Consider the following 13,768-nt stretch of genomic DNA (forward strand, 5'->3'; position numbering starts at 1 on the left):
GGGGAGGCTCCCCGCTCCCTCAGGGCCGCCCGCCGGCAGCTCTCCCGGGCCCGCACCCCCGCGAGAGGGCGCTGGCGGCGGCACGTCGCTTCCCGGGAAGGCTGAAGTTTGAAAAAGTGCCGGTTGCTGGCGGTGCAGCGCGGAGCAATGGCGGCGGGGACCCCGCAGGTGAGCGCCGCGCTGAGGGCTCGGAGGGGCACCAGCATGGCGGGCGGGGCGGGGCGCGCCGCGCCTCACCTCACCTCGCCTCAGGCGAGCGGACTCCCCGCTCCTGGGCGGCCCCCTCCGCTCTTTGGGGGTTCCCTCCGGGAAACCGCAGCTCCCTGCTCCGCCGGAAGACCCCCGTCCCGGCGAGGGGGCGGCGGTGAGGGGAGCGGGGCTTCCCGCTGTGTCCTCCGCCTCTCGCGGTGGACGCGCCTTGGGGAGGTGGGAGAGGCTGTGCGAAGCGGGTGGGAGCCCCTTAAAAATGTCTTTCCTCGCCTCACGGCAATGGTCTTCGGGCCAAGTTGTTGCCCACGGGGGAAATCCCCTCTCGGCATCGAGGGGGTGTGGGAGGCGAGGCGGCTGCTGGGGCTGGCACACGGGAGCCGGGGGAGGGCAGCCAGCCTCCGTGCTGGGAAAAACATTCGTTTCTGGAATAAGCTCCCCGGAGTGGGAGAGATGCCCTGCCCTCTTTCCTTGAGGCGTTTCAAGCCCAATCTGGGAAAGAAGGGATGGAGAGACCGGCACAAAGAGTGCTCGCTGCTGCCCGACCGGGCTCTCCCTGTCTCGGTGCCCCCTGGGCTCGCTGCTTTCCACCCTTGCCAGCCCTTGTGTAACTCGGAGTTGGAAAGGGGACTGGCTCCAGACAGGGTTGCAATTGCCTTTTTCCAAACCTTGCAGTAGCTTTTTCTCATAAAGGGTGAATGGGGTTAGCGTGAGTCTGTCCGATGCAGGCCTCATCCCTATGGCATGAAGTTGCCGTGAAAGATGTGATTTAAAATGTCCTGGTGAACGCGTGTGGTCTGCAGGGGGGATCGCTAGCTCATTAAATTGAATTGTAACTCAATTTCTGTGTCAGCGGTGAAACTGTAAGGGCCAGGTCTGCTCTGGGCTTTGTGCAGGTGAAGCTCATTGCCAGGCTGGGCATAACAACTGAGGGGATGGGATCTTCCTGGGCTGCAATCCAAAGGACTAAGTGCAGCTTTGATACTGCTGAAATTTTTGCTAGTTAGGAAGCAGTCTAGACGCTTTGGTACAACATGAGTCTAGCGGAAGCCCTGGGTGAGTTCTGGCAGCCCTGCTACAAGTACCAAAAGCAAGCTAATTTAAGCTAGCTTGGGTATTTCTCTGCAAGCCGTAAACGTGTTTCAGGATTGCATTGGAGACATACCCTGAAGGACTGACCTTCCCTGGGAACCCAAGAACAGCTGTAGCACGGGCTGTGGCATTATCTTGTCACCCCACCAAAATTCCTGAGTGAGAATGCAAAACAGATCAACCCAAATGCAAATTCAGCTTTCCCATCCTCCTCAATAATAGAATATTCTGTCTTCCTGGTGCAAACAATGTTAATATTATGGCACTCTGATCCATAGAGGGGAAGAAGGATCTGGGAAAACATACCATGCTCACATTCTAAATACACTTAGAAAATTAGCATGGTGCTTTAACTGGTATTCAGACTAGCTTTTGGCAGAGAGTGATGTGGAGGAAAATGGACCTGAGAGCTGCCAAGACTGTACCTGTTCTCTGAATCAATAGCCAGGTGTCTGTATTCAGTACCCATTGTCGGCATTACTCTTGCACCACTACTCATTCCATTGCTCTGAGCAGATCCAGGGGGTGGATTGCTTATGCCCATTTGCATAGTTTGCATAAAAGATAAATCTGTATGCTTTTTCTAATTATTTGAATGAAAATTGCAACCAGTGACCTCCTTTTAGTCACTTGCTACAGACTGGATAAAGAGCTTTCTGATTTTCCAACTTACAGCTGGTAAAGGTTGCCTGTGACTCAGGAACTCCATGATTCAAGTTCTTCCTCACAAAACTTTGGACATTTTCCAAAGCTCTGGCTTAGTTCCTGGCTTTACTAATTGGGCGAGAACTTCCTGGAATCGGGATGTTAATCTGAACCTTTTTGTTTTGTTACCAATCTGAACAACTCCTATTTTGGCTATTGCATATCTGTTGCAGACCCAACTTGGTTTTAGGCCAACTTTAAAATAGATTTTTTTCCTTCTTCTTTAATGATTTTGCTATTAGACTGAAATGGTAACAAAAACCGATCAAGGATGTTTGGTTGGGTCTTTGAAGTGCATAACAAAATATACTAATACGATTAAATAATTGTTTCTGTGTGAGTGGCATAGACTTTGGATGCAGAGCACACTCTTAAAGTGCAGTAATGTACGCAAGTAACACAAAACCAGTGTGGTTTATTGTTGGAAATGTGGTCAACTGATTAAAGAGTGTGAAAGCAAGTTGGGATTCCCGAGTTCTGTCTTTAGTCACTGACATGCTGTGTGACATTAAATCGGTTAGTGTAGTGGAGCTTGACTGTGCAACCGTTTCTTTTGCATTTAAGCAGGGAGTATGAGTCATTAACGTTAGGTTATTAATACATTAATTGCTCTGAATGCCTTAAAGGTACTCTTCTTCCTGTTGAAGAGAAAAGCATAACCCCTTGCTTGAATCTGTTTGCTACGGTGTTAGGTAGCATCCTCATGGATAAAGCTTTCACAGCTCCTGTCTGAGTTCAGTCCTTACTTGGTCAGTGAGATATACCTGTGCTGCTACTGCCTATACTGTGTATGTCCAGAGTCTGTAAAGAGAGCATCTCCATCCAGAGCTGTTAATGAGGCATATATCACTAGAACAAGTAGTATTGAAAATTATGTAAAATAAAGCCCAGAACAAGCTCAAATGCTACTAATGCAACTCAAAAGAATCAATGTTTTAAAGTGGCCTTACTGCCTCTAAATCATAAACAGAATAGAGACTGAGACAACAGTCTGGTTCCCTTTTCAGATACAGCAGAAATTTGAGCTTACTCTTTTGCTTGCTCATTTGTAGAAATAGCTGTAGGTTTTACATTTTTCTTCTTCAGGGGTAACAGCTGAGAGTTAATGCATGCTTGTGACATTCCTAAAAAGCTCTAACAGGTTAGTTGGGATGTGTCTTTGAACAGTCGGCATCAAGACATATTCAGATAAAAATCTGTATCTAATACATCATACTAGTAAAAGTTAATGTTGATCAGAACAAGGGCAAATATTGGCTGGGCTTTGATACTTGGATAACAAAGATGTGTGTAGACATTAAATAACAAGGAGACAAGTAAGATGAAGGTTTTTCTCCATTATGGTTTAAAACCAAATTAAGGCATGTTAAGATCAAAGTTGTGTTCTGTCCTCTGCAATTTAAATGTAAGTCTGGTCTTGACAATTTGGTGAAAAGGTTGGCTTCAGAATTTGCGTGAACCAGTTTCTAAATAAAATGAAGGAGTGGAATCTTATGAGTGTATTGCTATATCATAAAAATGGTTGAACTGTGTTATATCTGAAATTCTCTTGCCCAATGCTGCTTGATTGCAGGGCAGCTGTCTCTTGCAGCTGGGCAATGGTGTGAACTTAATGGATCCAAGCTTCCAGCAAAAACTGGAGTGTGAGAAGGAACTACTTCGCCGCGCTATACAGAAAGAACTGAAGATTAAAGAGGGAGCAGAAAACCTGCGCAAAGCAACGACAGACAGAAAGAATCTTGTTCATATAGAGCATGTGCTGAAATCTTCCAACCGAAAACTGGAGCAACTGCATTGGGAACTTCAGGAGCTTAATGCAAGGATTGTAATAACAGACAAAGAGAAGAGTAAGGCAGGTAGGTCTTGGGTCATGATTGACAGGAAAATTCTGTTATACTGCTTCAATATTTATATATATTGAATTGATATATTTTTCTGTTGAGGGCTCACAAGTAGTGGAATTTTCTTCTGTTGGTATTTAGCTAATTAAATGATCTGTGCAGTAAAAAGCTGAGAATGGGGCAATAAAGGTGAACGGAGGCGATATGAGAGATCAATGTAAGGAGAAGACCAGCTGAGAGTGCTGAGCATGGGCAATATTCAGGAGTAGGCTGTAGGTGGAATTGAAGAGATTTCAGTAGAGTTTCTGGGCAGTTGAACATCCAAACAACTTACAGGATGAATGAGTATAAAATTGGAAGAGTGCTTGTTAGGACGTGTTCATTGATAAACTAAGAAATATTTACAGATATGAGCTTGAGTTTCATTTGAAATAGTGTTTTGCAGTCCATTTTGTAGACAAGACCTTTTTGTACCTTATTTTATAGCCTGACCTTCTTTTATAGAGTCACCCATCTATAACCCAGTGAAATGACACGAGAAAAGATGACTAATGGTATTGATTGTATTGTTTGTGCAGATGGATCTGTATCTCCAGATCTTTGTCTCTGGGAAAGAAACCCGGACCCCATGACAAGAAAGGTTGAAGCTCTGAAAAAGCAGCTGCATGTTGAAATGAAAGTGAAACAAGGAGCTGAGAACATGATCCAAATGTATTCAACATCCAAGGTAAGCAGGAATAAGCAACCATTTGGGAACATGGATTCCCGGATCAAAATTTTTATTTAAAGTCCATACACAAGAACTCTCTCTGATAATTAGTGTGTAAAAGAAATTGATTTGCGAAGCTTGCTTGACTGAATCCTAGCTCTGCATTTTGGTTCTCAGCATAGTGACAGAATGTCGACCAAAGCACAGGACAATCGATACTGCGATTGAGCATTAGACTTACTGCAACATGTTACAGATTTCAAGAATTTAGCAGGAATCAGAAAGGAATTGGATGGCGCATGTTTCATTTGCCAAGAACTTAATCCAATCTATAATTACTGGATGTTAGGAAAATGCTTTTCTGAAAGTGTAGTTTATTCCACTTTGACCTGTGATGTGGTTGTCTGTGCCTTTTCTGAAGCATCTGGTGGTGATCACTGTGAGAGGGGAGTTATTAGACCAGACAGACGGGCATAGTCTGGCAATTTTGATCCTTTTGGCAGTTCTGAAATAGCAGGTGCTGTTTGTACTTCTGCTCTTGAACGTTGCTTAGTAGTATTAATGATAGAATTGGGAATCATGTTGTTTTAACTTAGCCATGTAAATCCTTCTGTAGTCTCAGTGGAAAGTGCTAGGTATCTAGAGAGTAGCTTGTGTTATTGTTCTCGAACAGATGAATGGCCCTTTGCAAAGACCTACCTCTCCCTACCAGCTACACACTCTACATTACTTTTTTGGTCTAGATGCTTAACTTAGCTGGCTGAATGCCAACATAGAGGTGTTAATGCATCTATCCTCAATGCGCATAGTGACTCTAGATAAGAGGCAGATTTGAGCCAGAGAAAAGTATCTCATAGGAAGTGGCGTGGTAGAAGTGCTATCTCCAGAAAAACTGTTCCAAGCCTGGGAAGGTAGTAACGGTGGTATAAGAGGTACTTTCAGTCACTGACTTGAGGAAAGAATATTAAAAAAGCATTGGTATTGTACACTGTGTTAGTGTGATGTTTTGATATCATTAGGATAGAGCACAGCATGTGGTATCTCTTTATGTGAGAAAAATTTTCAGAGGTTTACTGTTTTCATATTCATCCTACTTTTTGAGTTTGGCATAATTGTATTTAAAAGTCAAGGGATAATTAAAAAAAAAAATCCAAGCTTATTATGAAGTTTAGTTCAGTAAGACCAGCAGCGTACAGGGCTGTGATATTTTCATTTGTGCAAAACCTCTGCTCGCAAAACTCTGTAAGCACGGTTAACCAGTGAACCACAAGTCTCAGTGACTGCAAGGCTTGGTATTAACTGGACATGTCCTTGACCTGTCCTTTCCCTCTGCAAATGGAGATAGTGATCTCGAAGTCCTTCATCCTCAGCAGTGTCTCCTTTACATAACTGCTTATGTATGCCATTTCAGAATCATTTATGACCCACCTTGCAGGTACCACCTCATCCTCATATGTGAACACATCATCATAATCCATTTTTAATGAGCATGGTTCTCTCTCTGCATATGCTTTCTTTTTGGCAGGAGCGGAAGCTGCTGGCTACAGCTCAGCAGATGCTTCAGGACAGCAAGACAAAGATTGAAATAATCCGCATGCACATTGTGAAAGTATCTCAGTCAGCGGGAGGGATGGAAGATACAGTGGATCCAGCAGGTAAGGTGTTTTAAGTAACTGATACAACCCAGAATAGATGCAGCCAAAGCCCTAAGATCCACAATACTCAGTCAATTTTCATCCTCACCATATTTTATCTCCCAAATGGCCAGTGAGAATGGGGACCACCATCAGTGCTTTGGAGCTGCATATTGAGGAGCTGAGACATCACCTGTGCATTGAAGCTGCTGTAGCTGAGGGGGCAAAAAATGTGCTGAAGATCCTAGGAGGGAGTCGGGTACAGGATCGCAAGTTTTTGGCTGAGGTAAGCACTTGTTCAGGCTTTCTTGAGAGGGTGGTTTCATGCCTCAACATTAGTGATTTCGCATGGATGAGTAGAGTTAACCAAGAGTTATTAATTTGGGAAGTTCCTGTCTCTCTGTGAGGACAGCCTGATTGGGATCACTTTCCCTTCTAGGGATAACATTTCTTGCTTTGAAATTTCTAAGGAACATCAGCAGTGACACTGATGGGGTGGTCAGGATCTATGGGAAAATAATTCATCTTGTTCTTTTATTAGTAAGATGTTACCTGGTCTTTTTTTGAAGCTTGCTCTAGTAGTTCACAAAGGATTAATACTACCTGGACTGAGGCTGTACATTGAAAATTTCTGCCTGCTTTCTGTTCTACTTCATATTGCTAGGCTCAGGGTCGTTTGCAAGAGTCCTCTCAGAAGATTGACCTTCTGCGCTTGTCCTTGGAACGTCAGCTTAGTGAGCTTTCTCCTGATCACCCGAAAAGAGCACTCATCAAGCAGGAACTCGTAAATACTTCCTCCCTGGGAGCTCAGCATGGCAGCATCCAACCCACTTCAGTTATCAAACCTACAGCCCTTACAGGTACATAAATCCTGCATGGCATGTTGTTGTGAGGAGGACAGAGGGAAAAATGAGTTGCATTTCTTCTCGTTGTTGTAATGCCTCTTGTTATATGGACATTTGATTTTCTAGGAACTGGACTTATGTCTTCGTAGGCCAGCCAGAGCTTTCTGATCATATGGATTTGCAGTCTATTAACCTGGGGTAGATTTGAGCTATTAACCCAGAAATCATGAACCTGAGAAATTCTTGGACTCCTGTAAGGACAGGCTGACAGGAATCACTTTACCTTTTACATAATAATATTCTTTACTCTCCTAAAATTCCTCAGGAACATTGGAAGTGAGACTGATGGGGTGTCAGGATCTATTGGAAAATGTTCCAGGACGTTCCCGAATGACAAGTTCTTCTCCTATCTGTGGCAGCCCAAGTGATTTGAGGTCTCTTTCCCGAACACGAGTTGGCCGTAGTGTTGCAGGGAAGTACCTGCGGAATGAAGAGCCATGTAGTGAGTATGGGGTTCCCTGTTGAATTGTGAGTGGCGTATGGGAGCCTGGGGGCTTTTCATCACAGTACTAGGTTAGACTGGTATGAGTGGAATTATAAGAAACCTGGTTTCTGCAAAACTAAGAATGAATTGCATTATACCTGGTCTTCCTAGTACTCTCCTGGAAATTACATTTGATTGGGTTATTCACCTTCAGCATGAGAGATTTACTTTGGTAAAAGATTATAATCCATGTTTTCTTCATTGTCCAGATGAGGTCCTTGCTGTGCTCAAAGTGGACAATAAAGTTGTTGGCCAAACAAACTGGGGACCAGTTAATAACCAGGCGTGGGACCAGAGCTTTGTCATTGAGCTGGACCGGGTAAGTCGGCCACAGATTGCCTGTGTTGTATTTGTTTTTCCATTTCACCTTACCTGATTTGCTTGTTTAGCTGCCATTCCACTTCATTCAACTGTGTATTGCTGCTGTCCCCATGTCCTTTTATGTGCCAGTTATCTTAGTCTTCCCCTGAAGGCAGTGCATCTCTGGCAGAGATTCAGCCTGAACAGCATCTGTTGTCCTTCTCTCCTTATCTGAGCAGTTTTATTTCATCTTACTAGCAAAGTGGCTCTCGCAGGGATTTCTGAAATGGGGAGCCAAGACAGCCATTTCCAAGAGGGTCTCTAGCTAAGATGATCTGAAAACATCATAGAAAGCATGGAACAGAAGGATTAAAGAAGTTTCTTACGCATACTGTTTAGTTTACTGATTTTTTTACAACAGCGTGTGTGTACCATTTCCAGAGCATGGGGCAGTATGTAACTTTTCTGCTTTTTTTTTTTTTTTTTTTAATTCCCCCACCACTCACCCATCCCACCAGTCTCGTGAGCTAGAAATTGCAATTTATTGGAGAGACTGGAGAGAACTATGTGCAGTGAAGTTTTTACGCTTGGATGATTTCCTTGATAATGAACGTCATGGGATGTGCCTCTCACTCGAACCCCAAGGAATGCTTTTTGCAGAGGTATAAACGTAAGCTTTGTTTCTTTTTCAGAGAACTCTGTGTGTTTAGGGTGCCTGCCCTGAAAGCAGTTGTTCAACCCAGGATACAAGGAATGGAAGGAGCAATAGTCTAGAAGGGTAGAATGACACCTGAAATCCTTTTGCATCAGTATCACATATAAGAATAAGGAACAACATGATATAATAGATGTACGCATGCCATAGCCTGGAGTGACTCTTCAGCTGCTCCACTGTAATTATATGTGTGTGTGCTGTGAAATCCGTTCGTTTTTATTTGCTTTCATTATGAGTCATCAGTGACACTTTAATTAAACATATGGCTTAATGGTCAAAATTGAATCACAGACACTGTAGAATCAGAGATCCAAATTCCCTCTGGGTATGCTTATTTTATCATCTTTCTGAGGCTAATAATAGTTTGAAGTACCATCAATGAAGAGATCATCCACATAATCCCTTAAAAGCCGTAGTACTTTCTCCTTTGTGTTGTGATGAAAGTTCCTATGGTTATCTTTCCAAAAGTAGGATCTTGACCTCGCATACCAAAATTTGTCTCCTCTCCCTGCCTTCTTGTTTTTTGTGGTTTTGTTTTGTGGGGGTTGTTTTTGTTTTTTTTTTTTTGTTTTTACTTCTGTGCCACAGACACTTTTTACCCTACAAATGGCTGTGTTCTTTAAGCATGGCTTTACAAATTAGATTAATTTTGTTTGGGATATGAATTGGTCTTAATTCTGCATTAGATGCTACCTGCATTTCAGGTAGCAGAAAATTTCAACATCTAAAACCACAGTTGAAATAACAGACATTTAGAGGGTGAAGCTAGAGTAACTCAGTCTGGAGTCTGTGGGAGTGACTCCTAACTTACCAAACAGATATGAATGGAGAATCTGATGAGAGAGCAGGCATCTGTGAAAGTTCGTGTTCACAGTGTAAATGAAGAATCCTGACAAATCCCCTTTGCTTCTCTGACAGGTGATGTTCTGTAATCCTGTTATTGAGAGAAAGCCAAAACTGCAGCGACAGAAACGCATTTTCCCCAAACAGAAAGGTAAGCTGCTAAAGAACTTACTGTCTAGGGTGTGTAGGTGAGGGCAAGGGTTTGCCCAAGCAGGCTGGTGTGCACTCCTATCCCATTAAATTTGTGAGACTTTAAAATGCTTGGTAATTACTGTGTGTAAGTAGATGGGCTGTATTAGAATGTGAAAATCTTTTCAGTCACAAAAAGTGCAGGCAGCCTGGCTGCAGCATGGTGTGTAATGTGATATTGTTGCGGTGTTTCTATTCACAATTAACATCGTTAGGAAAATATAATTACTAGTTACTTAACGGACTTCTTGGCAAGATTCAAGACTCAAGCTGTACTAATTTAACCAGCAATGCTGTTACTGATGAACAGATATTGGAAGGTTTTCTGGAAAACTCTGAATTGTAGAAGACTATAGCATGAACAGGCTACTGATTGTCAAGTCTTTAGAGCTGGCATCTCAGATTAATAGTTGAGGGACTGGAATAACTTGCATACTTTCTTTTTTGTCTGCAAATTCTTTCTTGTGAACTGAATAAGGTAAGACTTTACATACTGAGAACTCCTGGCAGTGGGGATAAATGAGATTTTATATTTACATTCTTCAGGAAGTAATAAAAATAATGATAACATCCCAAATGTTTTACTCTTTTTAAGACATTTTCATAAACTTTCTGTTAACAGGCTGCATGATTAAAAGGCAGTATTGAAATAGAAGAAAACCTGACTTAAAATCAATTTTTAATGTTTTATGCAACTTCTACCTGATATTATATTACATGGAGCTGAACTTAGGTGAAATAGTGGATCTGTTTCATCATCGTCACTATTAAACTTTCTTCCCTGAAAAAAAGCCCATTCTCCCTAGGGTGGGCTACCTTTCTGAGTAACCCACCGGTGTTTGGGTGGAAAATGCTAATTTAACAGTACATGAGATTGTAATTGTGCATTGTAATCTCACTGGTGTTTTGACTCTGACTCCTCCAGGGAAGGAGTTTCTCCGAGCTCCTCAAATGAACATAAATGTTGCTGCTTGGGGTCGCCTGATGATGAGTTTCCTCCCTCCATGTAGTTCCATGAGCACTCTGAGTCCCCCACTTCATGATCCCATCCACACAGACTTCTCTGCGGTTTCCCCGCAAAGTCATGTTGATTCAGTGTCCAAATTGAGTAGGTAAGTCATATTCTGAGTGTTGCTGGATGACATTCTGGAATGGGTGTAGGATAGGTCTTAAAATTCTTTTGCACCTTACTAGGATGGAGGAAGATACTGTAAAAATATATCTGTGGAACTTAATTGAGGATTTTAAGAAAAGCCAGTGCTGCCTGAAACAATGTGGTTTAATGGGGTGTTCAATACGCTGTGGCTAGCTCTGATTTATTGTTAGCAGTTGGACCGATTTCCAGAATTGCTGTCCTAACAAGCACTGTGTTACAGAGCCAGGGAAACTTCAGCAGCTTTTTTTCTCCTCTGCAGTAAGATCTGTGGGCATAAAAGTGGTGATAAGTAAACACTGTGATACAAAGAAAAAACAACCCAAAAGCAGATTTTCAAAAGTTATTTTATATACACAGAAAGATGTACTGTTTCTGCGCTGTGAAGGAAAGAAAATTCCACTCATTAAATGTCTTCACCAATATAGTAACTGAACTCTATGCAAGGTCACAATGTAATTGTTGTGGTAAAAATGCACTCTTCTCTCATGAGGTTACATGTACCCCAACCACTAGCATAATGCAGCACTCAGCAGGTACGTAGCTAAACTTTTAAATATGCTATAGAAGATAATTCCCCTCCCCCCCCCAATTTTTAAACATTGTTGGAATTAATTTTTAGGGAATTAGTCATTCTCTAAGCGACTATTCTCACTGATTCACAAGACCTGGAACAGAAAAAAAAAATTCGAGTCAATTAGGGTGTTGCTATTAAAATCAAGACTTCCTTGAAATTCTTGATCATAGTGACTTATTTCTACACACCTATGTTTCATTAATTTTATAGCATTAGAGAGTTAGTGTTGAAATGTGAGTCTAACCATCACCAACTTAATAGCTCATTTTCTTTTCATTCATTTAGGAGGGCATATGCCTTGTTAATACTTCACAGACTTGTGGTGTGAATCAGGGAGTCCTGTTGTCCAGTGTATTGGACTGAACTAACATAGCAAAGGTGATATAAAGGTGTCTGTGTACAATGTTCTGCCCTAAGGCAATCTCCTTCAATTTTGTCTTACAAATACAGTGACTTTCCTGCTGCTAAGCTTACAATTGCTGATGAAGCACCACCCAAGCCTCCACGCCTTTTTCTGATGGCCAGCTCCAAAGAATCAACACCATCACTTGCAGATTCTCCGGTAATCATCTGGGCTAATAGGGAGGCTTTTCTTTGTTGGTTGGTATTCTTTCAAGGCCCGGTTCTTCTTATTTGTTTATTACTGGAGAAATAACTATACTTTAAGTAGGCACCTCCTCATTAGCTGGCCGATCTCCAGGGATTCCGAATCCAGTGAGCTATTTTGGCATGGAGTCTTCACGGAAGTGTTTCACTGCTTTCTCCCCCTCCCCCCCCTTTTTTCTTCCCTCCCCCCCCCCCTTTTTTCTTCCCTCCCCCCCCCTTTTTTCTTCCCTCCCCCCCCTTTTTTCTTCCCTCACCCCCCCCTTTTTTTTTTTAAATTATAAGTTGCTTCTGTTAGAGAAGCCAAATGGGAGGTAGGTCAGCATTCAGAGTTCAGGGCAAGAGTACAGAACAGATGGCTGCACAGAGAAAGCAGGGAAGGAGGTTCAGCAGGCTTTTTTGTCATTAAAGAAACTGGGCAAAACCAAGAAGAGCTCTACTTTTCTCACAGAAAGGAGCAGAAAAATTGTTTTGAGTAGTATAATGGTTAATGACCTGTGTTACACTACATCTTACCCTTTCTCATTTGGCTTTAGTGACAGAGAAAACTGCATTCTTTGCATATTGTGGCACGAGATGCCTTTTTTTCTAGAAAGGAAATGTTTTATCCTAGACTTTAAAAAAGCGTTTATTTTAAAGGGTTTGACTCTATTAAAAAAAAAAATACCATACATGGGAATAGTTTTGTGTGACCATAGACAATCTGTTTTCATGCTGCTTTCCTCCAAGCAGAGGCAATGACCAACTGCAAAAACTAGTCTGTGGTTATGCTGGATCATGACAGAGGAGAAAATTTGAATGTGGGTGTTCAGGTCTGACTTGGTGATTCCAGAGGATGACACACTGTAATTTTCTTTCTGTTCCTAGTGTCTGAAGAGGCTGCATGTTGAGGAGAAGTCTTGCAGCTCTGCTGTAACAGAATTTCCAATCCCAGCATCTCCAAGGTAACTATGGACAGCATGGGCTGTCCTGGGTCGCAGATTAAAGAGGCACTGGGCTGAAATTTTTGACCATGCAGTCTAAAATTCTGCTCAAAATATGCTTTGGTTTCTCAGCAGCAGACTCTTAGTGCTGAGTGTAGACAATACCATGAAAAGTCTGCTCTGAACTTTACTTGTCCGAATGTCTGCTGCGCCTTATCTGCTTATTAACCCCAATACTTAGTCTGTTGATAGACGGTACACTACAGTGTAATAGATGACTTTAGTAGAGGGTAAAGTCACTTAACTGTCTTCAGGTGCTTCCTTGTGTTTGAAGTTTTATGGTGTAGCATATTTAGACGTGTCTGCATTCTAAGTAATACATTTCAGAAACACTCTTGGCATCCCTCACACTCTTCTGTTTCTATTGATATGCAAGATACACTGTCTTTCATTACATAGGGTGGCATAAAACAGTAAGTTGTTTATAGTCTATGGCAGTTATATATACACACAATTTGTATGTAACAAGGATACACAGCAGTAAATATATGAGAAACAGGACAAGTAAAAAAAATTTAGCATTGTTGAACAAATACTGACCGAAAAATCACAAATAGCAAAATCTAAGCTGATCTTGCAGTTCAGATCATAGAATTATGTACATAATTTCATCATCACTTTCAAGGGGTCCCATCTTCAAAACCATGTAGTCAGGATACAGTCAGGCACCTGCCTACCTTCTCTCCGAGAAGGCTGAGGAGGGAGTTAAGTCCTTCATCGGTAGGTATTTAGCCCTTCATTTCACTTACTGGAGGAATATGGAGTATCTGCTGCCTTTTAAAGATTATCCTGGACTAAAGCATTTAGGGTGTGGGTTGTTGTTTGTTT

The 13,768-nt window shown here is 42.2% G+C and overlaps 1 protein-coding gene across 1 annotated transcript in view; it reads left to right on the top strand.

Annotated features, from left to right (window-relative positions):
* Positions 1 to 13,768, top strand: part of PKN3 (protein kinase N3) — a 21,309-nt gene continuing 7,541 nt past the window's right edge. The window contains exons 1-13 of the mRNA XM_075056024.1: positions 1 to 168; positions 3,578 to 3,860; positions 4,424 to 4,572; positions 6,080 to 6,209; positions 6,323 to 6,474; positions 6,853 to 7,048; positions 7,359 to 7,535; positions 7,787 to 7,896; positions 8,396 to 8,539; positions 9,511 to 9,586; positions 10,550 to 10,736; positions 11,805 to 11,916; positions 12,825 to 12,901. Coding sequence (XP_074912125.1) covers positions 148 to 168; positions 3,578 to 3,860; positions 4,424 to 4,572; positions 6,080 to 6,209; positions 6,323 to 6,474; positions 6,853 to 7,048; positions 7,359 to 7,535; positions 7,787 to 7,896; positions 8,396 to 8,539; positions 9,511 to 9,586; positions 10,550 to 10,736; positions 11,805 to 11,916; positions 12,825 to 12,901 — 1,814 coding nt within the window. The 5' untranslated portion in view covers positions 1 to 147. The remainder of the gene's footprint in view (positions 169 to 3,577; positions 3,861 to 4,423; positions 4,573 to 6,079; positions 6,210 to 6,322; positions 6,475 to 6,852; positions 7,049 to 7,358; positions 7,536 to 7,786; positions 7,897 to 8,395; positions 8,540 to 9,510; positions 9,587 to 10,549; positions 10,737 to 11,804; positions 11,917 to 12,824; positions 12,902 to 13,768) is intronic.

Source organism: Buteo buteo, chromosome 23 (genome assembly GCF_964188355.1).
Source record: "Buteo buteo chromosome 23, bButBut1.hap1.1, whole genome shotgun sequence".
Lineage (NCBI taxonomy): Eukaryota > Metazoa > Chordata > Aves > Accipitriformes > Accipitridae > Buteo > Buteo buteo.